This window comes from Penicillium vulpinum, assembly GCF_028829585.1.
Source record: "Penicillium vulpinum strain IBT 29486 chromosome Unknown utg000004l_segment0_segment0, whole genome shotgun sequence".
Lineage (NCBI taxonomy): Eukaryota > Fungi > Ascomycota > Eurotiomycetes > Eurotiales > Aspergillaceae > Penicillium > Penicillium vulpinum.
In genome coordinates, this window is record NW_026643244.1 from 7,474,463 (window position 1) to 7,496,052 (window position 21,590).

At 49.3% G+C, this 21,590-nt stretch overlaps 5 protein-coding genes across 5 annotated transcripts; 2 read left to right on the top strand and 3 right to left on the bottom strand.

Annotated features, from left to right (window-relative positions):
* Positions 1–1,021: 1,021 nt before the first annotated feature.
* Positions 1,022–2,734, bottom strand: N7479_011358 (fungal specific transcription factor domain-containing protein; the record flags this gene model as incomplete). Its single annotated transcript, XM_057259049.1, has 1 exon — positions 1,022–2,734. The coding sequence occupies one exon, from the start codon at positions 2,732–2,734 to the stop codon at positions 1,022–1,024; it is 1,713 nt and encodes a 570-aa protein (XP_057106507.1).
* A 1,098-nt stretch (positions 2,735–3,832) lies between these two features.
* Positions 3,833–4,369, bottom strand: N7479_011359 (uncharacterized protein; the record flags this gene model as incomplete). Its single annotated transcript, XM_057259050.1, has 1 exon — positions 3,833–4,369. The coding sequence occupies one exon, from the start codon at positions 4,367–4,369 to the stop codon at positions 3,833–3,835; it is 537 nt and encodes a 178-aa protein (XP_057106508.1).
* A 265-nt stretch (positions 4,370–4,634) lies between these two features.
* On the bottom strand, positions 4,635–12,747 carry pyr2 (non-reducing polyketide synthase pyr2; the record flags this gene model as incomplete). The annotated part of the gene is made up of 11 exons (XM_057259051.1): positions 4,635–5,472; positions 5,511–5,585; positions 5,641–6,310; positions 6,362–7,161; positions 7,217–10,269; positions 10,325–11,135; positions 11,202–11,403; positions 11,471–11,593; positions 11,677–11,809; positions 11,856–12,236; positions 12,316–12,747. 11 exons carry the CDS (start codon positions 12,745–12,747, stop codon positions 4,635–4,637), a joined length of 7,518 nt encoding a protein of 2,505 aa, XP_057106509.1.
* Positions 12,748–13,319: 572 nt separating this feature from the next.
* Positions 13,320–17,297, top strand: N7479_011361 (putative ABC multidrug transporter; the record flags this gene model as incomplete). Its single annotated transcript, XM_057259052.1, has 4 exons — positions 13,320–15,281; positions 15,332–16,282; positions 16,341–16,574; positions 16,638–17,297. Coding segments are annotated over 4 exons (3,807 nt in total), but the record flags the coding sequence as incomplete, so codon positions are not given.
* Positions 17,298–18,460: 1,163 nt separating this feature from the next.
* N7479_011362 (methylisocitrate lyase ICL2) lies at positions 18,461–20,518 on the top strand (the record flags this gene model as incomplete). Its single annotated transcript, XM_057259053.1, has 6 exons — positions 18,461–18,851; positions 18,913–19,201; positions 19,260–19,672; positions 19,725–20,148; positions 20,201–20,454; positions 20,511–20,518. The coding sequence occupies 6 exons, from the start codon at positions 18,461–18,463 to the stop codon at positions 20,516–20,518; spliced, it is 1,779 nt and encodes a 592-aa protein (XP_057106511.1).
* Between the last annotated feature and the right edge of the window lie 1,072 nt (positions 20,519–21,590).

Sequence of the window (21,590 nt, forward strand, 5' to 3'; positions counted from 1 at the left end):
CAAAGACGCACTTGGGTGAACATCTAGGCAGACTGGCCTGAAATCGCACGCTTTATTGGGAAGTAGTTGATCAATATCGAATTCACCCAAGAACCCGACTAAGGACATGCTTCCTCTGCGCGTAAGGAGAGTCAGTGTCTTGAGTATAACAGAGACTGCTAGGGGAATCAGCCAATAGTCCCTTCCGAAATATCGGCTTCTGGCATATTGAAATTTTCGGAATAGGGACAATATCGGACGAGGCCTTGCTGGATAGTGCCTACGAAGGCAAATGTGGCTTACTGCCTGCGTCGGGTGATCAGGGTTAGCAGGTGGTTATTCCGGGCAAGGAAGTGAGCTAAGCTCGACATGCGTAACGATGGTCAAGCGAGACTGATGCGTTGGGTGCATATGGAAACGTAAAATGGTATGCCTAGGCCTTTGATAGAGTTGTCTGTGTTTGCGTATTACTGGAAAATCAAACTGCGTAGCCGGAATTTGGTGTCAATAAGTCGGAAACTGGACAGTTGCTTGAGGGCTTCGGGAATAAACCTTGCAAGGTATCGCAATTAGAAAGCCGAAGAAAAGCATGGAAGTCAAATAAACTACCATCATGGTGGACATATTAGTTCCTAGATCGACCATAATTCGTAGTCAGAGAGTAGATCACAGTTGCAAAAAAAATCAATCTCAATCGAAAAAAGCACATTGTTGTCATAATTCATCAACCAGAGAACAGCAGATCCTTAGACGCCACGCTGGTTGAAGGCAGCACCAAGTAAGGGCTTCAAAGTACAATTTCAACCTTAACAAAAAAGAAATAAGAGCCACAACAATGAGAAAATAGTAACAAAAACCCGGGAAATAACAATAACTAAGACTCCTTCCTTTGTTAGCCGTCATATTAGTACAGCAGGCTAGGGTGCGAGGAAAAGTAGATTCTTTCCGCTTAACGCCTAGAGTTGCAACCAAGATTTGGGCTATTGCTATGAGGCTAGCCAATAAAAACTATGATTACAGAGTTAGTTTGGGATGCAGTAGTTCAATAGTTGTCAAACCCACCTTCCCATCCCCACTCAGCCATAACATTCACCCAATGCAATTTTCCGCGCACGGTTCGTTCAAATTCAATATTTTCAAGTGAAGCGAGTGCGGAGCCCCGTCGTGCAATCCTCGATACAGGTTGCCCTGGTCTTCCTCCTGTTGGGCCCTTGTGGGAACCGTTGAGACTGTGTTTGCGGAAATCGGCTGGCAATGAGGAGCTCATTTTCTGTCCGTCTCCGGATGAAAAAGATTCAGCACGCCGTGAAACAGCCATTTGTCGCTCTCTTCTGGCATTCATTGCATCGCGACGTTCCCAGACCTCTTTCAATACCTCCAAACAACGGTCTACACCACCTAGCATCAAGCGAGACTGAATTGTGGTCCATCGATCCAAGACCCATTTTCGGTCATCGTCGGTGTCAACCTCGGAGCCAGCGGCTAGAAGAGGGAACATCTGTATGATAGTAGTTCGGGAAGTATAGGGAACAGTGGCAAGCAAGATCAGAACTCTCTTTGCTAATTCGTCGGCTGGCTCGGAGGGTATCTCTGGGACAGCCTGGTGCAGGTACAGCAACGTTGCCCAGCGATAGGCATGTGCAACTTGAATGCTATGCTGAACCTCGGAATTGGGGTCATCCGGTGGTTCAAACCAGTGTGGTGGCTCCCACTGCTCGACAAGAGCTTTAAGTTCCATAGCTTGAGCCACAACCGAAACTGTATTCGATGAACTCTTCCGCACATGCTGGATGAGCTTTGCTACACGACTCATGAGAGGATATAGAGTAGTTGCACAGCCCATCAAGGGATCAATATCATGAACTGTATCACTCGGAAGATCGAAAATTGAAGAATCCCAGCTTTGCGGGCCACACTCATCCAAAGAAGTCAGTCGCGCAATCACGTCCATATAGGACCATGTGTTATATAGGAACCGAATGCGGTCCAATTCCTCGTCGCTAACACCTCCCTGCATACCGGCTGCGATGACCTGGCACATTAAAGCTTTTGCACCTCGCAAATGTTGAATGCATGTGCGGGTGTGTTGGTCCCAGGTATCGGCAAATGCTAACGCCAGACTAGTTGCCAGCGCAGCATCCGCTCTCATATTTTGAATTTGCCCAACTAGACCAGTTATGCTCTGGCGCATGTACTTTACTCCTTGCACCCGAAGATGGGGATTTTGCTTGCTTGAGTGGAAAGCCGTTAAAGCAAAGATGGCATGACGAAGTGCAGGCGTGTCTTTCGCCAACGGCCAAATGAGTGTGCGCCATGGATTCTCTAATGCACCATCTTTGACAGATAAAATTCCACAGGTGAGCTTATCAAACCGAAGTACGAGCATTTCTGGACTTTCTGGCGGTAAAGGTGGGTTGTCTGATATGCTTGGAGTCCTGAGATTGAAAGAATCTTCATCTGGCAATGTGAAGTTCCAAGGTCCCAGCCCTGGATCTGCCTTCCGGATTATCTCCTCAATATCATCATTTTCATCTTCCAAGAGCTGAGAAAAGCTCAGACCCGATACATCGGTATCTGGCTGCTCTGGACCAAAAGACATATGTCTAACAGGATCAGCATCAGCACCGGGAACCAACGAATCTACGAGCGAGGGAGAATCCTGAAAGGGTTCCAAAAAGGAAAGAAAATCGAGAGGGGGAGAATCGGCGGGTAATGACACATTGATATCAAGGGGAGGGTCGGTGCACTCAGCCATGGAAACATCTTCCCGTGTGACAGGTATGTCTTCAATAGAACGTGCTCCAGTAGACAGAAAGCTATTGATACTAATCGGTGAGCTATGAAAAGGAGAGCCCGGAGAATGAGAGCCATCCAACTTGTGGGACTGTATGCGAATCGGTAACGCTGATTGTTCAGTCGTTGGAGGAGTTGGAAATCTCTGGCTAGTATTGACGATAGATGGAATTTGGTGAGACGATGGGTTTGCTAAAGAGTATAAGTCTATTAGGTCCAACTGGAGTCCGCCCGGCACTCAGGCCTTACCTTTCTTAGTTTTGGTTTCTTCGAATGGCCGCCATTTGAAGTCTTTCCTGTATCCTCCACATTGGACCTTTCTTCTTTCGCACTGGTGACATGATGGCTTGACTTCGTCGCACTTCAACCGCTTTGCCTTACAGGTGATGCAACCTGTACAAGTGAAGACTCGAGTCAATGTTGTGGACAATATGAAGTGGCAGTCTGTGTTATTGATAGAAAGATACAACCTCACTCTAACTTACCATTTCGACTCTTTGTCTGTTTCGGCTTTTGTGTCCCAAGTTTCCCCCGCGCTGATGCCGGGTTGTCGGGCGGATCTAAAATCGGTGGAATTTTAGTGCTTTCCATACCAAGTCGATGTTGAAACCCATTCACACGGAAGAAAACGAGATATACAGAAGAGATGGATGTTTTGAAAGAGAGATAAGAGGCGGTGACAGCGAATGGTATGTGGAAGATAGGGAAATCCTATGGGGGAGGAGATGATAAGCCAATGCGGGGGTGCCGATCTTGGGGAATTTCGAGGTGCGTTTTTTTTCATTGCAATCTCAACTGGGTTGGGTATCCGACTATGATCTATCATATATATGGGTTTTATATGAACCGAAGAGGTTAGCTTGACTTTTCAGTCAGAGTACGTGTGGACATATTTATATATCCCTTTATATATAATCACATCGTGCGGGGATCATTTCTCCAACACTACGTTAAGACTACCGATATAACCACAACATAATACTTTTACAAGAAAACAAAAGCGAAAGATGTTTCATTGGAAAAAAAAAAAAGATAAACAGCGGCTGAGACAGCTCAATAACTAAGGGGACAGACACAAACAGTGTTCTTGAATGCAGCCAGTACCGTTGCCGGCACTTGTTGGTAGACGGGGTAGGTACAGGAGGGCAGCACGACGGGGAGTGTTGGCACCACAGAGGGAAGGGAGGGCACCGCGGGAGGGAGTGGCTACCAGGAAACACCAGTTGGTGAGAATGACTTCGGTTAGACCGTAGGTGCTTGTTATGAAAGAATCCAAGTCGAGCCTCTTGCCGCAGAATTTTGGGAATGCACTTCCGAGCTGAATTCTTGGTATTTGGATGGCGAGCTGACACCCATGAGGAGTGATAGAATAGCATTCCAAAACGTGAGTTGTGGGTGTCTTCTGAAATTGCGACTTGGTAGTCCATGCTGTCTCGACATTTCTATTTCTTATTTCCGACCGTTTCTGTCCTTCGTCACAACATATATTTATGTCCAAATTGCGAGCCGCGGCTCTGTAGTGGGCCGACAGTGAGGTATGAACTGGGTAAAAATGGAAGGCCGGTATACTGTCCAAGCTTGGAATTTTCTGGCTCATATTGCGTTAGAAAAGTTGTGTGGCCGATTTATGTCCAGATGAAAAAAGTAAGGTGAGCAAGCCAGGAAACTAAAAAGTGGCGTGATGCAAAGATGGCTATGTATGTTTATAACCTTGGTCATCCTATATCTATCGGAATTCATATAGAGTATCGTTGTTATAAAACCAAGAGTTGTTTATTTGCGGCTACTCGAGTCTCCATACGTTTGGGCTGCTCTCGTTATGCACAAATATCTACCTCCATCATCCATCCTATCACAATGATCTAGGCCTTTTGTACCTTCGGGATCAAACTAGCTGGAAGCTTCAAGCTGGCAGAATTAGCCAGGTCCCCAATGGACGCCCCACTCTGGATCTGCAGAACTGGGATCTCAACTTCAAGCTCCCTGAGGAACCAAGTCCGAAGATCCACTGCCACCAAACTGTCAGCCCCCAGCTCTGTTAACCTGCTATCTGCAGTTACGGCCACACTGTCTGAAAGATGCAGCTTCTGGGTAATCTTCGCGCTGAGCGCAGCAAGAACGACTTCAGCAGCCTCGTCCATGCCATCGACGGCTTCCAGTTGCTTCTTGATTGGCATGGCTGTCGTATCAGACTGGGACAAACTCGAGCGTAGACGGTAGTCTACGAGAGGCCATGTAAGCGGGTTGCTGTACCATATAATATCTGGTTGCGCCTCAGGGTCATGCGGCGTGAAGCCACTGATCACCTCCGGATTCCGGCCCATACGTGGGATTCCAGCCAGAATGCCCTCGGCCATCGTTTCGTGCAGATCCTTCTCCGACACGATATGAGCCCCGACATGCCCAGCCATCCGGCGCGATAGCTTACTGCCCATCCGGGAGATATACCCGACGCCGCGAACTTCCGCGGGGTGGATGATGCTACCGACAAGATTCTCCTCGCGGCGGCGACGGATCAAGCTGCGCATGTAATTAGTGGCAGCACCGTAGGAGGATTGGCCGATGTTGCCGAGGATGGAAGTTGCGGAGCCAAAGAGGATGAAGAAGTCGAGGTCTTCGTGACCGTAAATTTCTTCGAGAAGCCGGCTGCCGACAATCTTGGGCTTGTAAGTTGAGAGGACATCCTCGAGCTCGACATCGCTGAACATTGAGTCTTTGAGGACCATGGCGCCGTTTACCACCCCGCCGACGGGGGGAGTGTACGACAAATAATGCTGTTGACGTTGAGGATTGATTCGCGATCGGTAACGTCCCTGATGAAGTGATCAGTTCGAAGCCAATTCCCAGAGAGCAGTTGGTGAAACTTACATTGCTTCGATTGAAACTCGAGCACCCAGTCTTGTCATCTCCTCAATCCAAGTAGAATCTACCTTTGGATTCCTACTAGTGAGGACAACATTCTTCGCTCCCCGAGTAATCATCCAGTGACAGACAGACTGGCCCAGATCACCAGACATACCGACGAGGAGATACGTCTTGTTGCCGTTTAGTTTGACTTGCGAACTTGCGGGAGATATCCGCACAGGTAGTTCAGGGACTGCCGTCCAGTCCAGAATCTCGATTTTGTTGCTTCGCACATTCGCACCGCGCGCGATGAACTCGGGCAATCCAAGTACCTTTGTCTCATGTCTCCCATGCAGGCCTGCAGAATGCCTAGATAGGACAAGGTTGATTTGTGCGGCCACAACACGAGCGGTGTTGAAGACCTTGGTTACCGCGTGAACTTGGAAGTCCTGCGACAGCGAAGGTTCACGCGTGGTCAGGGTGCCCATGTCTTCGCGACGCACATTCTTGGGTAAGAATTTCTCAAGTCTCGAGAATAGTCCGTGTGGTGTGTTGCTGAAGTTTGCAGCGACGGACAAATTAGTCGGCAAGACCTGAGCAAGCGTCTGCGCCGTGCTCCTCTCGTGCAAGAAAAGGGTATTGTCACCGGAGTCCTTGGTAGATGCATCGCTAGTGCTGAAGCATGGTTGAACGCCTATTATGGTTAGGGGCTTGATCTTCAGTATGAGTTTGGGATTGGGCCTACCTTTCGCCACTGCCTGACACCAAACAGCGTGCCTGAGAGACTCATTCGCACCATGTATCAGGATACTTGTGTTAGGCGCCGCTTCTTTGACGAGACTGTTAGCCAGCACTGCATGGGCCAGGGCTCCCAAGAACTCGGTCTCCTCGGCCTCTCCAATGTTGTCTGGGATCTTTGAGCTCCAAGATGAAGGAATGGAGACTGTCGATGAGTATTTATCTGTGACTGCAACAACGCGAGATTTTGAGGCTACGTCTTCACCCGAGATCAGGTTTAGGAACCCGGCTCCGTTAATCTTGAATGCTGTCGAGAAAGAACGTCGGACACGGATCTGCACAGTGGATTCAAAATGAGAGAAACTGCCATCCGTCAAATCTTCACGGGTTACCAGTAGTTCAACCTGGTCGCCGTTGAAAGATAAATCCACGACAGACTGTCCAATATCAAGCTGCTGCTGCACGGCCCTTTTTGTAGCCGCGTATCGGCGGTTCAGAGCCGTGGCATTCATGATTCGGGGTACCTTTAGGGTATTATTCTCAAAGCGCAGTTCTAATTCGACACTGTCGACCGACGAGGAATGGCTATAGTCGTTAGTACACTCAGAATGAACCATGCGCATCAGCGCTGTTGCGATAAGCTCCACGCTGACGTCCTTGGGTTCGACAATGTTGAGATACTGGTGAAGCGAGCCCTTATACTCGTACCCGATACAACTGAGGAAACCCTTGCTCATGCTCAGGTAGGGGTTCTGAGACTCGGAACCGACAGTTACCCAGAGTAGCCGTTTGCTCATAGCGAGGACCCTAGGAGATTCTAGTCAGGCTAAGGGTCTAGAGAGTGTTAAAGATGGATATATACCGTTTTAGAGAGCGTAGCTTGCTCTCGTTCATTTCCTGGAAGCAGGGAGCATCTATGTCTGCGAGACACAACACCTCGGTTGAAGATTCAATACAATGAGTCGAATGACTATTTAGTGATTCCATGTTTGACGTATAGTTGATCGTATGGAAGAAAGGGCATAAGAGCTTGAGCAGAGCAGGTACGAGCTGCGACGTTGAATTTGTTGCACCGCCGATGATTATGAGACTCTCGTGCTTTTCAGAATCTGGAGCTGATATCGCTAACGGGTTTCGAAGACGCTGTACCTGATCGTTGACCGCCTGCGTAACGAATGTTGAGTATCCCCAGTACGAGTACTGTTCTTTGCCTGGTGCTGGAAGAATTGCGTTGATGCCGCTATAGCCGGTCTGACGAAGAAGGGCCTCCCACTTTTCCACGGAGATCTTGGGACCCCAAGGTCTGTTGTCCTCCTTTCCTAGCCACCACCCCTCAAATGGGCAAAAGAGTAAAGCATCTTGTAGAATATGTTCATTTGTAATTTCCAGAGCAATGAGATGACCACCGGGCTTGAGGAGACGTCGCGCGTTTGTCATAGTAGTCCCTAAGAACTTGGTGGCATGGAGAACGTTTGCAGCAATGACAAGGTCATATGCACCAGCCTCGAATCCTTGCTCTATCGGATCCTTCTCGATGTCAAGCACTCTGTAGACCATTTGATCTGCATACTGTGCAAAGGTAGTTTCGGCATCCTCAAAAAACCCAGCTGAGATATCAGTGAAGGTATAAGAATGGAAATAATGTCCAATACGCCCAATAACAGCGCGGGTTGCAGAGGCAGTTCCAGCGCCAATTTCGAGAATCTTCATACGCGGATATTTGAATGCGAGCTGGCCAGCCACTTCGCCAACTCGCAGACTCATGTACTTCAGTTCTTGTTCTTTGTCGTAGAATCGCGTGAGAAGATTGTCCTGTCGGTAAATTTCGATCATTGAAATTTCATTGCGGAGGAAGCCAGGGAAGTACTGTCTGATCTGATCCGTCATTTCGACAATAATGGGCTGCGCCGTTTTGGCCAATATAGCGAGCATCTCTTGAGGATCCTCGTCTGCCCATTCTTGCTTGCAGAGAGGGTATTTCCCTTGACGAGTAAGACTAGTGACATGATCAAACCAAGCCACAATATCCTTGCGATGTCCTTCAAGCTTCTCCCTATCATCTATGGTTAGCCCGGCGAGGAGTTCTTTCATGACCAAGAAGCACATATGCTGGGGGTCGTCCATCTCGCCAGACCAGAACTGGAGCGGTGGAGTGTGCTCAGGCTCAACATCGGGTTCAAAATTCCCCCACTGAACTTCCGAGAACATTGCTCGGTCATTGCTTTCGCCGGGCCGCATGAGTGGAGAGACCTGGATGCCTTCGAATTGAATGACCCCATGACCTTGCAAGGTGAACAGACTAACATCCCCGGACAATCCATCTGGGCCTGTACTGGTCACAGCGGCATCGAAGGAGAGGGAATTGCCCGCGGGAATGCCGATGCGTTCACAAAACATCGGGTTGATAGTTGCTCTCTGGATTCTCGTTGGGATTTGCAAAGTTGACAACTCCCCATCCCCAGGAGCCCCAACAGCACCGAGGAGGCACTGCAGCCCGCAGTCCATTGTCGTGGGATGGAGAAGTAAAGCATCGTTCGTAAAGTTGTTCAAAAGCCCACTGGACCTGTCGAGTTTCCGTTCCATTGAGGTGATACCGCGGAACAAGTCCGTATAGCCATACCCCAACTTCCCCAGAGATGCATAAAACTCATCGATGTCCACGGTTGACATACCAGACGTGGAACCCAGTCTTGAGGGCAGCCCATCGACTTGCGACTCCCCCCATGACACCACCAACTGACCAGAGGCGCACGACTTCAAGACCCCTCCAACATCCGCGTAGAGATTAAACATCGCAGTAGTCGTCTCACTCTCAGGGATCATATTATACACTCGAAACGAGATCTCAATCCCTTTATCATCTTCCGGAAAGGCAATGGCCTGGCCAATGACCAGGTCATTGACTTGCACAAGGTGTAGGGATCGTCCTTCCGCCACGGCAATTTTCCCGGCTGCTTCCAATGCAATGGCAATGTATCCCGTAGCAGGGAAGATGGTCTGGGACTGGATCTGATGCCCATCCAGGTATTCCATATTGCTTCGGATTAGGAAGTTCCTCCAGCGCCATTCTCCTTCGGCATTTTCCTCACTCAGGTCTCCAAGAAGTTCATTGCGCGGTTCCCGGTAGAGATAGGCCTTCGACTTTCGTGTCTCAGTCCAGTATGATTGGCTGTGATCAAAGGGATAGTGCGGCAAACCTTGGATAAAGTGATTCTTTTTCAACGGATGGCTGAGAGATAAAAGTTTAGCGATGTTGATCCCGTCGGACCCCAGATACGCCCAGAGTGAGCCTGTGGTTTCTGCCAGAGCTGTGACGCCGGTCTCCCCACGGCGCAGGGTACCAACATATGGGATATTCGATGCCGTCTTCAGCGCCTCCGAAAGCCCCTGCAGAACAGGGCCCTTTAGCGCAGGGTGGGGGCCGACTTCAACGACGAGGCTGGGAGCAGTATCCATGATGGCTGCCATCAGTGCCTGGTAGAAAAGCACAGGCTGACGCATGTTATCCTTCCAGTACTCTCCGGTCAAAACGTCACCATGGCTCGCGCTATCAAGCTTCTTCCCACCATGCACAGTCGAGTACCAGACCGTTGAAGTTGGCTCTCCAAGCTTGATTTCGCACCCTCCCATAGCGCGCAGATAGGGCTCCTCGCAAGGCTCCATATGGTGGGAATGATATGCGGTGTCCACGAGGACTAGACGCGCGAATTTCCCCTGGCTCTTAAGTAGCTGCTCTGCCTCTTTGATCGCATCAGCGTCGCCAGAGAGCGTTACGCTGGATGGGGAATTGCATGCGGCGATTGAGATTCTCCCCTGAAACTGGGACTGTTCGCAGAAGGATGTCGCTTCATCGAAGCCTAGCCCTGCTGCCAGCATACCGCCTTTTTTGCCATTCGAGCCAGCGATGCGTGCAACCTGTTCGTGTCAGTAATTCTCAACCTTGTGTATCGCTTCTTCAATCGACGCTTACCTTTCCGCGCAGATACGCAATCCGAATTGCATCATGAGCATTGAGAACGCCGGCCGCATAGGCAGCAGCCACTTCACCTGAAGAATGGCCCACAACCTTCTCAAATTCAATTCCAATCTCCCATAGGATATTCACAAGCAGAATCTGAACAGCAGTGCACAGAGGCTGAGCAACTTCTGCTTCCTGGACTCTTGAAGACCCCTTTGGCGCCGCTAACTCATCAAGCAAGGAGAAAGTCGGCCGATACTCTGTCGGCAACGTATCCAACGACTTCTGGAGATCCTCAAGCCAGCCTCGAGCCGCTGGAAATGCGGATATCAATTCCAGTCCCATCTGGGGCCATTGTGCACCCTGACCGGTGAATATGCCCAAGATACGTTTTCTTTCGGTGTCACTTCTCACAACGACTGTGGATGCGTCGTTTGCTTTGCGGAGCTCGAGTTCCTTCTTGATTTTGGCCCTGAGGTCGTCGATTGTGGAAGCATATAGGGTCACGCGGTATTTGAGCGCTGAGCGCTTTTGAATCAGCGACCATGATAAATCTAGAGGGTCAGTGTTGTGGTTTTCAGCTAAGTAAGCGTCATACTGGGTGAGAACTGCCCCCAGGGTTCGTTCTGACGCAGCCGAGAATGCAAAAGGGACTACGACGGGCGTGGGCTTGTTGGCTCCGTTGGCTCCGTTGGCTCCATTGGCTCCATTGGCTTTGGCTCCGTTCGCTCCATTGACTCCATTCTTAATGGTCTTTTGGGTATTTTCCAGATTGACTTCGTAACTCTCCAGGATGGCATGAGAGTTTGTGCCACCGAATCCACTAGAAGTGGAGGAGGAGTTTAGTGTTTGTTTCCATCTAGGGCATGCTCGAGAATTAATGTCTTACAATGAATTCACGGAAACACGTCGGGGGACGCCCGCGGGAAGTACGGGCCATTCCTTCAGCTCCGTCGAAACATTCAAATGGGCTGTGTATGGCTCGAGCTTAGGGTTCAGTCTCTCAAAGTGCATATTTGGAGGGATCTGTCCGTTCTGGATGCACAGAGAAGCCTTGATTATGCCGGCCAAACCAGCGCAGCCCTCGCTGTCTAAAGTCGAGATGTGAGGTATCAGGATATATTCGTCCTTAAGGGCAGGGGGAATAGGGGAACTCACGGCCAAGCACAGTTTTGATCGATCCCACGTACAAGGGATCCTTGGGTGATTGCGCGAGCCCATCGGCGAAGAAGGCATTATAGATTCCCGTGGCCTCCTGGAAGTCACCAGCCTGTGTACCCGCTATGGCCTTCTGTCAGTTTATCTTCAAAAAGCCAAAGTCCGAAATATGAGAGAAATCAGAATGCAGAATAGAAACCACCTACTGCCGTGAGCTTCAAAGTACTGGGGCCGATCTTCTGGCCGGTTAACATCAAGCCCAGCAAGAGCATAAGTAGAGCGTATCAAACTCTCCTGAGCCTTGCCAGAAGGCATGGTCAAGCCCAGTGTCCGTCCATCCTAAAAGGTTAGGGATCTGAAGGTGATATCACAAGAAGCTGCATACCTGGTTAACACCCGATGCCCTAATCACGGACTCGATGGGATCGCCATCAGCAATCGCATCACTAAGCCGCTTAAGTACCACAGATGCCAATCCTTCACCGCGAACGTAACCATTGGCTTTGTGATCCCACATTCGTCCACGGCTCTCTGGAGAGAGCATCTGTAGGTTCGATGCCGCAAAGTATAATGTCGGCCCCAGAATCAGATTTGTGCCAACAACTGTGACCAGCGAACATTCGCCTCTTTGGAGTGCGGAGATTCCTTGGTGAAGCGCTACCAAACTGGATGAACAAGCTGTATCAATGGACATGGAGGGACCATTCCAGTCGAAGAAATAGGAGATTCGGTTTGCAAGATTGTTGCGAGCAACACCGGATATAGCCTAGAGGCAGTAAGCTTAGATGTCATCAAGTCCGTCTGCATGAAAGTATGCAAATTGGTTTGGATGACCCGATACTCACATATTCCGGAACGACCTTGTCTAGAGCCATAAGGGCTTCCCAGTCTGCACACATGACACCGCAAAAGACACCCGTCGATGACCCGCGCAGAGCTTCTAATCGAAGTCCTGCAGCTTCAAGAGACTCGTAGACAGTCTCAAGGAGCATTCGCTGCTGTGGGTCAAGACTGGTGGCTTCATTGGCGGCAATGTTGAAAAACGAGGCGTCGAACGATCTCACATCCTCATTGAGGAAATACGACTCGGTGACGTTAAAGGTCAGGGGGTTTGTTGGGTTCGGATGATAGAAGCCGTCAATATTGAAGCGGCTTGATGGGGGCTTGGAAGCGACATCCCTGGGCTTGCTGAGAAGGTCCCACAGGCGAGAAGGGGTTGACGAGGACCCGGGGAACTTGCATCCGGTCCCGATGATAGCTATAGGTTCGGGAGTCATTCTGACTTTTGATGTCTTGCTAGATATAAAAGACGTGTTGAAACGTGAAGGCAGAGTGTTGATCAATAGCTTGAAATAAAATGGACTTTGGCGTATGGAAGAATGTTACCAGCAGCTGTCTGATATGTGAGTTGTTCATCACAGTCTTCTAGCGCGGAAGGAATTACCTCGCAATTGAGCTATGAACCTTCTGAATCCATCTTACTCGGCTACTACATAGTGCTGCAATACTATCGCAGCGACATGATGCGAGGATATCTCTCTGCTTGGCATTGCAGACCTTTCATCATCGTTGTGTTGTTTCTCATTGATATCTCTCGATTGGCGTCCGAAACCTAGCATGATTCTTGCATTGTATCATATGGATCCATCGCTGCATAACACCTAACCCTAACATCATCATCACCCCCTTCTCTCTTATCATCCATAGCATATGCATAGACCTGACACCTGATAGCCTATTATGTCTCTAGCTTGCATGGCAAGGTTTCAAGAAGCACAAGAGATTGGGTAATTTAAACATTTGTCGCTCGCGCTCGTGATCATCAGCCGCAATTTGGCACTCCTCCCAGCATGACTGCAGTCTCGGGGAACAAGAGGCCCGATCATATTTCTGCAGGGTACAGCCAGCCACCCTTGACTTTGAAAGTGGTAGATCAGAGCCCATTACTCCCCGTACCATCCCAGGTGGTGTCAGCCGCGAAGAATACGCCACTCATCAACGGGATGTCATTATGGCCATGTTCGGTATCAGCCATACAAAAGATACCCCAGTGGGTGATGACTTTATGCGTGGAGTGAGTGGCGGCGAAAGAAAACGGGTTACTATTGCTGAGGCAGCCCTCAGTTACGCGCCCTTGCAATGCTGGGATAACAGTACGCGAGGTTTAGATACTGCGAATGCAATCGAGTTCTGCAAGACTCTGCGACTGCAAGGCGACATCTACAGCACGACCTCCTGCGTTGCGATTTACCAGGCTCCGCAGGCTGCCTACGAGCTTTTTCACAAAGTGATCGTTCTCTATGACGGCCGTCAGATTTTTTTCGGTCAAGCCTCCGAGGCAAAAGCCTACTTCGAGGCTCTCGGGTTCGAGTCCCCTAGCTCTCAAACGATCCCGGACTTTTTGACTTCTATGACGTGTCCTACGGAAAGGATCGTCAAAGCAGGCTTTGAGCACCTGGTACCACGAACGGCTGATGAGTTCGCTCAACGATGGAGATATAGCCCTGAGTGCAAGGACTTATTAAAGCAGATCGACCAATATATAGAGGATCATCCGTTTGATGATACCAATATGCGTAACTTTGCCGAAGCGAGGAAATGCGAAAAGTCAAGCAAACAACGGGAAAGGTCCCCTTATACGCTCTCTTACTGGCGACAGATTCAACTCTGTATGTGGAGAGAGTTCCATCGCATCAAGGCCAATCCAGCTGTGAGTATATTTACCATCCTGGTAAATCTGATCCAAAATATCATTATCGGCAGTGTCTTCTTTAACCTGAAGGCAGAGACTGCGTCATTCACGGAACGCGGGGCCCTTATGTTCATGATGATTGTCTTAAGTGCCCTTTCAAGCGTGCTAGAGATCATGGCCCTCTACGATAAACGAAGTATCGTGGAAAAACATAGCCGCTACGCCTTGTACCATCCAAGTGCGGAGGCAATCGCGTCATCGATCATGGATCTCCCAAGCAAGCTTGTTATGTGCATCTGCTCCAATATTGCTGTCTACTTCATGGCAGGTCTTCGTCGGACACCCGGGGCATTTTTCTTTTACCTGCTCATGGCATTTACCTCTATGATGTGCATGTCCATGTTCTTTCGGTTTTTCGCCTCTATGACTAAGACTGTCTCGCAAGCAACAGCTCCAGTATCTATCATCAATATGGCGCTCTCCCTGTACACAGGGTTTACACTTCCGGTTCCCTATATTCTAGGCTGGGCGAGGTGGATCTATTACATTAACCCGATTGCGTACGCGTTCGAGGCAATCCTGGTTAACGAGCTCCATAACCGAGACTTCCCATGCTCGAACTTTGTTCCCTCAGGACCCGGCTACGAAAACGTGGATCCCTTGGGACGTAGCTGTTCTACCGTTGGTGCGGTCCCAGGGTCATCTAATGTCAACGGAGATGATTTCCTCGAACAGTCCTACAGATTCTCTTGGGATAAACGCTGGAGAGACTTCGGTATCCTGCTTGCCTTCACGGTCTTCTTCACCATACTTTATCTGGTTGGCTCAGAACTGGTGACAGCAGAGCGATCTAAAGGCGAGGTCCTGGTTTTCCGCCGGAGCCAGATGCACAACAACCGGCTCAAGAGGCAACAAACGGATGAGGAACAGACCAAGCCCGGGAAACCCTCTAGTGAGAAATCTGAAACGTCTGGTGAGCAACTCTCTCAAGTGGAGAAGCAGACTGCGGTTTTCCACTGGCAAAACGTCTGCTACGACATCACCGCCAACGGGGAACAGAAGCGGTTGCTTGATAATGTGGATGGATGGATTAAACCAGGTTCTCTGACGGCATTGATGGTTGGTCCCGTTGGACTTCCCCGTATGAGCTCCTACTAACAGTGTCCTAGGGTGTTTCCGGTGCAGGGAAGACAACTCTTCTCAATGTCCTTGCAAGTCGCACGACAACAGGAGTTATTACCGGGGGCATACTCGTCGATGGTCACCAACGCGATAGCTCATTCCAACGGAAGACAGGCTATGTCCAACAGCAAGATCTCCATATATCAACCTCTACCGTGCGTGAAGCTCTCGAATTCAGTGCCCTCCTCCGCCAGCCAAGCCATTACACCCGCCGGCAAAGATTAGACTATGTTGATACCGTTATTAGTCTCTTGGGTATGGAGGAGTACGCGGATGCTGTCGTCGGTATACCAGGATCAGGTCTTAATATCGAACAACGAAAGCGCCTTACTATTGGTGTTGAGCTTGCCGCGCGACCAAAGCTACTCCTTTTCTTAGATGAACCGACGTCTGGCTTAGACAGTCAGACTTCATGGTCTATTTGCAATCTCATGGAGAAGTTGGCTAATAATGGGCAAGCGATTCTCTGCACTATTCACCAACCGTCGGCCATGTTGTTCCAGCGGTTTAGCCGGCTGCTCCTTCTAGCTCGTGGCGGAAAGACCGTCTATTTCGGGGCGATCGGACGAGACTCCAACGTGCTCATTGACTATTTTGCCCGTAACGGAGGCGCTCCCTGTCCCCCCGGTACTAATCCTGCCGAGTATATGCTAGAAGTCATCGGCGCGGCCCCTGGGGTGAAGTCCGATATTGACTGGCCCGCTGTTTGGCGGGGTACTGAAGAGTATCGCGAAGTTCATCGCGAACTCGACAGGCTCAGGGAACTTGCCGATCATGCCCCCAACATGGTAGACCCGGGTGGTCAGCCTGAATCGGACTACGAGGAGTTTGCTGTCCCCTTCATAACGCAGACCCACCTCGTTACTATCCGAGTTTTCCAGCAAATGTGGCGCACACCATCATATATTTACTCAAAGCTACTACTCTGCCTTGGTTGTGTATGTGAATCAGTTGGCTATGGAAAATATGGTGCTATCAAGTGCTAATCTCTTCCAGGCTCTCCTTCTAGGCTTCTCATTCTTCAATAGCCCCAACACTACTCAGGGCCTGCAAAATCAGATGTTTGGGGTTTTCCTCTTTCTCTTCATTTACATCCAGATCATCCAGCAGATGATGCCCATGTTTGTTAAGCAGCGAACCCTCTACGAAGCCCGAGAACGTCAGTCAAAGACATATTGCTGGCAGTCCTTCATCTTGTCCAATCTATTGGTTGAGCTAGCCTGGAATACGGTATGTCGCCAAGTGTAGATCCGATCCATCCGTCGGAGCCAGAGACACTAACCCATTGCACAGCTCATGGCCATCCTTTCTTTCCTAGTCTGGTTCTATCCTATGGGGGTATGGCAAAACGCGCTCTACACCGACACCCTGAATTCACGCAGCATGTTAGCCTTTCTTGTCGTATGGGAGGGCTTTCTCTACGCCACCTCGCTGTCGTACTTGTTCATTGCCGGCATGGACAGCGATCAATCCGCTGGCGGTCTGTCCATGCTGGCCAACATGATCGGATTCCTTTTCTGCGGCATTCTGGCCGGCCCAGATACCCTACCCCGGTTCTGGATCTTCATGTACCGCACCACTCCCTTCACCTATCTCGTCAACAGCTTCCTGACCACTGCGTTGGCCGAGGCACCCATGCACTGCGCCGCCAACGAACTGCTCTCCTTTGCCGCCCCGCAGAATCAAACATGTGCCCAGTACATGGCGCTCTACATGCAGAATGCTGGCGGGTACCTCGTCAACCCGGATACCAGGGGCGGTAGCAGTGAGAACTGTCACTTCTGCGCCCTGGATAACACCACCCAGTTCCTCAAAAGCGTCAATATGACCTTTGACAACCGCTGGCGCGACCTGGGCATCTTGTGGGCTTATATTATATTCAATACCGCTGGGGCGATCTTCTTTTACTGGCTTGTGCGTGTGCCCAAGGGGAAGAAGATGAAATCATCCTAGATTTCAGGGTCCTGAAGCACCGCTGACCGAAGGGCTTACTATATATTACGTCCACTGAATGACCTGTTGGTCACTGACCCTTTTTTGCCTTGGTAGTACATTGGTAAAGTCGATGGCCTGGTGCCTAACATTCGATGAAGTTTGGACCTTTTTATTTCCTATGCTTTAATATCTTTTCGTGATCCCCAATTTGCAATATCTTTCTTCTGTTGTCAACGCTAATCTATTTAATGTGGGCTGGAGATGATTATGTATTTTTACCGGAGTTTGCCTTTTAGTTACATGAGTATATGCTAAATTTATTAATTTACTATGATATGTCTAATACCTGTCGGAGAAAATGCAATTCGGCAGTCTTTTGCTGATGTAGTATCAACTATGTCAAGATCAGGGATTCCCGACCTCTTCAGACCTCTGTGGATTGACTAAAGTACTGGCCTTATCTGTACCGTCTCGAAAACTCTCACAGTTCGTTAAAAAAGGTAATCCCAGCTATTTCCCTCAGACAAACCAAATGGCTCGATTTCCCTGGAGTCCTAACACCCACTTGCGAGATGCTCCGTTGAAATTTGTATCGGAGATTCTTCTGAAACCTGGGCGGCCGACGTGTAGCTGGCAATCTGCGTATCTTTGTGAGTAAAGGTGTGCTTGTAGGTAAGAGGCAGTATGCTGTTCGGGGGGCTTTGACTCTGGTTTCCTTGTCTCGCGCAGGGCCGAATAGCTCCAATTTACAATACACTGTAGCAAAAATGGCCTCAAATAAGATATAAATCAGGTACCACCCCTGCAAAATCACGCATTTGAGATGTGGCTACTCTGCCCCTTCGCAGTCGGAGAATAAATCAAAGCGGAAATGGTCTCAAACGCTTAATTTGCGCTTTGCTGTGGCGACTTTGGCGAGCAGGGACAGGAGAGGCAGAGGGTCTTAAGTGTATCGTGATGTAGCCGCCAGGTCCCGCGAATAGGCCTGCCGGACCCTATGATTAGTCATGTAGCGAATTTCGGACCTCCGCGGTCTGTCAGTGGCGGGGAAACCCCAGATGTTCACGGCCCGAGGTCAAGCGGAGCCCTTGTTATTTGTTTCTCGGCTCCTTTTATTATTTATGTAGTTTCTTTCTGTTTCAATTCACCAATTGTCTGTTCTTCCAATTATACCGTCAATCATGTTCCGCTCGATACGACGTTTGCCTCGACGCGTTCCCGTTGTGTCTACTGTTTCCTCGCGGTCATTGCGACCTTTCACATGCGGTTATACTCGGATGACACCTGTACAGCCCCCCGTATCCACCACCCTCCCTTCAGACGCATACCAGCTGCTGTCCACCCAAGAGAAAGCAGGGGAAGCTGAAGACGCACTTTACGACCAACAAATTCGCGATGTGGAATCATGGTGGAATTCGCCTCGCTACGAAGGCATCAAGCGCCCTTATACGGCGGCAGACGTTGTGAGCAAGCGCGGCTCCTTGCAACAAACATACCCCAGTTCTTTGATGGCGCGGAAGCTTTTTAATCTTCTCAATGAGAGAGCAGCCGCTGGTGAACCCGTACATACCAGTGAGTCCTTAGTCAATTGAGTTTCAATTGTGACAAGTCTGACTTCGGTTCTACACACAAGTGGGAGCTATCGACCCCGTCCAAATGACGCAGCAAGCCCCCAACCAAGAGATTCTGTACGTCTCAGGCTGGGCTTGCTCTTCGCTTTTGACAAGCACCAATGAAGTATCCCCCGATTTCGGCGATTATCCCTACAATACAGTTCCAAATCAGGTCCAGCGTCTGTTCAAGGCCCAGTCTATGCACGACCGGAAACAATGGGATGCAAGGCGGAAGATGACCCCGGATCAACGGAAGGCTACACCTTATACTGATTATATGCGGCCAATCGTTGCGGATGGTGATACTGGGTACGTTAATATAACTGGGATTGAATGCACGGAAGTATTACTAATTCTCTCGGTGCAGCCATGGTGGTTTATCGGCTGTTCTCAAACTCGCCAAGCTATTTGCAGAGAATGGTGCCGCGGCCGTTCATTTTGAGGATCAGTTGCATGGTGGAAAGAAGTGCGGCCATCTTGCAGGCAAAGTGCTCGTCCCAATGGGTGAACACATCAACCGACTGGTCGCAGCTCGATTCCAGTGGGATATGATGGGATGTGAGAACCTTGTTATTGCACGAACAGATTCCGAGAGTGGACGACTCATCAGCAGCGCCATCGATGTGCGTGATCATGAATTCATCCTTGGTGTCGCGGAAGATGTGGAACCACTGGCCGAGACCCTCCAAGCCATGGAACGAGAGGGTGCTTCACCCAAAGAAATCGACACATTCGAGCTTGACTGGGTTAAAAGACACAAGCTTGTTACATTCGACGAAGGTATGTTTATTTTCTCTGTATCTCAACGATCTCATTTGCTAATAATATGTAGCTGTCGATGCTCATCTTGAGGCAGAGGGCGCTCCCCAATCTTCCCGGGATGCGTACAAGGCATTTGTTAAGAAGAACCCCGATCTTTCCTTCTCCCGTCGCCGTGCCCTTGCGAACGATTACGCCAAAACACCTGTTGTGTGGTCATGCGATAGCCCGCGCACTCGTGAGGGATTCTACCACTATGCCGCAGGATTCCCTGCTGCGACCAAGCGCGCGAAGGAGTTTGCCCCTTACGCAGATCTTCTTTGGGTTGAAACCGGTGACCCAGATGTCGAGAAGGCCGGAATGCTAGCCGGCGAAGTGCGGACAGCGTACCCAGGCAAGAAGCTTGTTTACAACCTCAGCCCTTCATTCAACTGGATGGGACAAGGATTTGATGAAGCTTCCCTCAAGTCCTTTGTCTGGGATATTGCCAAACATGGGTAAGCCCGTCACTCAATTTATTTCGCTTCGATCCTAGACTAACTTTTTCAGATTTGTCTTGCAACTCATTTCCCTGGCTGGTCTGCACTCTAATGCCACCATCACTACCGAACTTTCCCGTGCGTTCAAGGACGAGGGCATGTTGGCCTACGTTCGTCTCGTCCAGTCCCGCGAAAAGGATCTCGGTGTCGATGTTCTCACCCACCAGAAGTGGAGTGGCGCGCCTTACATGGATGGTATAATGGGCGCTATCCAGAGTGGAAGTAGCAGCAGCAAGAGCATGGGCGAGGGTAACACAGAAAAGGGTAGGTCCCCGCGCACCAATTTCAGAAAGAATCAAATTGCTAACAACAAATCTTAGGTTTCTAATTCCGATTCAAATCTATTTATTGTCAGCTGCTTGTTTGTATTAGCGATTATTTGATCCTGATGTACATCCAAGAACAGAGACAATATGACATGCAAATGTTACAACTTTTTTTCTATTTATCTTGCAAGCTATCCATAGAATGACAGAGAAGAGAAGCTCCGAGGTCTTACGCTCGGGGAATATATTCTCTCCAGATCTTGTCCAAGCAGCACATTGTGTTCAAAAGAGTCATATTCAGTCCAAAAAATCGACGAATGTACAGCTTTCAAGTCAGCTTAACCAGCCCAACCCTGAGAGTACATATAGATTTATAGTCTATCCTCAAGACTTTGCTTTGGGCGGAAATATTGCCTCATCAATTATTTTACTTGCACACTCCCTCAGTCTCGTGAGCAAGTTGCTGCACAATAGATTAGTCTTTTGATGCCACGATATTTGCAGTAGAACACAAGAAAGCATACCAAACAGAAGCCGCTGATACAGTTTCCTGCGGTGCCATCGCCTTTGCAAGGGTATCCGGCGGCAATCTGAAGAATTTTTAGAGACTTGAATGGTGTCCGGTTTTCATTTATTTGAACTTACCATAACAGGGGCCTTGTCTGCGGCCAAAGCAGCGCCGATACTGGCCAGGAAAGCGATGAAGATGAAACGCATATTGAAATTGAAGGGACTAGGTCTTGATCTTGGAAATGTCAAATGTGAAATGGTACTGGGGGATTCCAATCCAAGGTCAACAGGATCATAGTATTTATATGTGACACTTCCGTGAAGACATTCGGAGATGAAGCTCAATCGGGTATATTTTTGCTCCAACAATCCTTTTGCCTGCCTGCACATAACCAGATCAAAAAGCAGACCTTGGAAAGGGGTTCGATTTTCTATTTCATTTTGAACGTCAACTTTTAGATTGCGTACTACTTATTGGAGATTGGTCCATGCTGTGACACTCTAAATGCGCCACGGCCGAGTTCAGATTTGAGGCTTCTTTTAGTCTCTTTTTCCCATCAAGCCACCGACTTCATGAATTTATTACCAGAACCGTTTGTTGTGACTCGGTGGAATAGCATATTT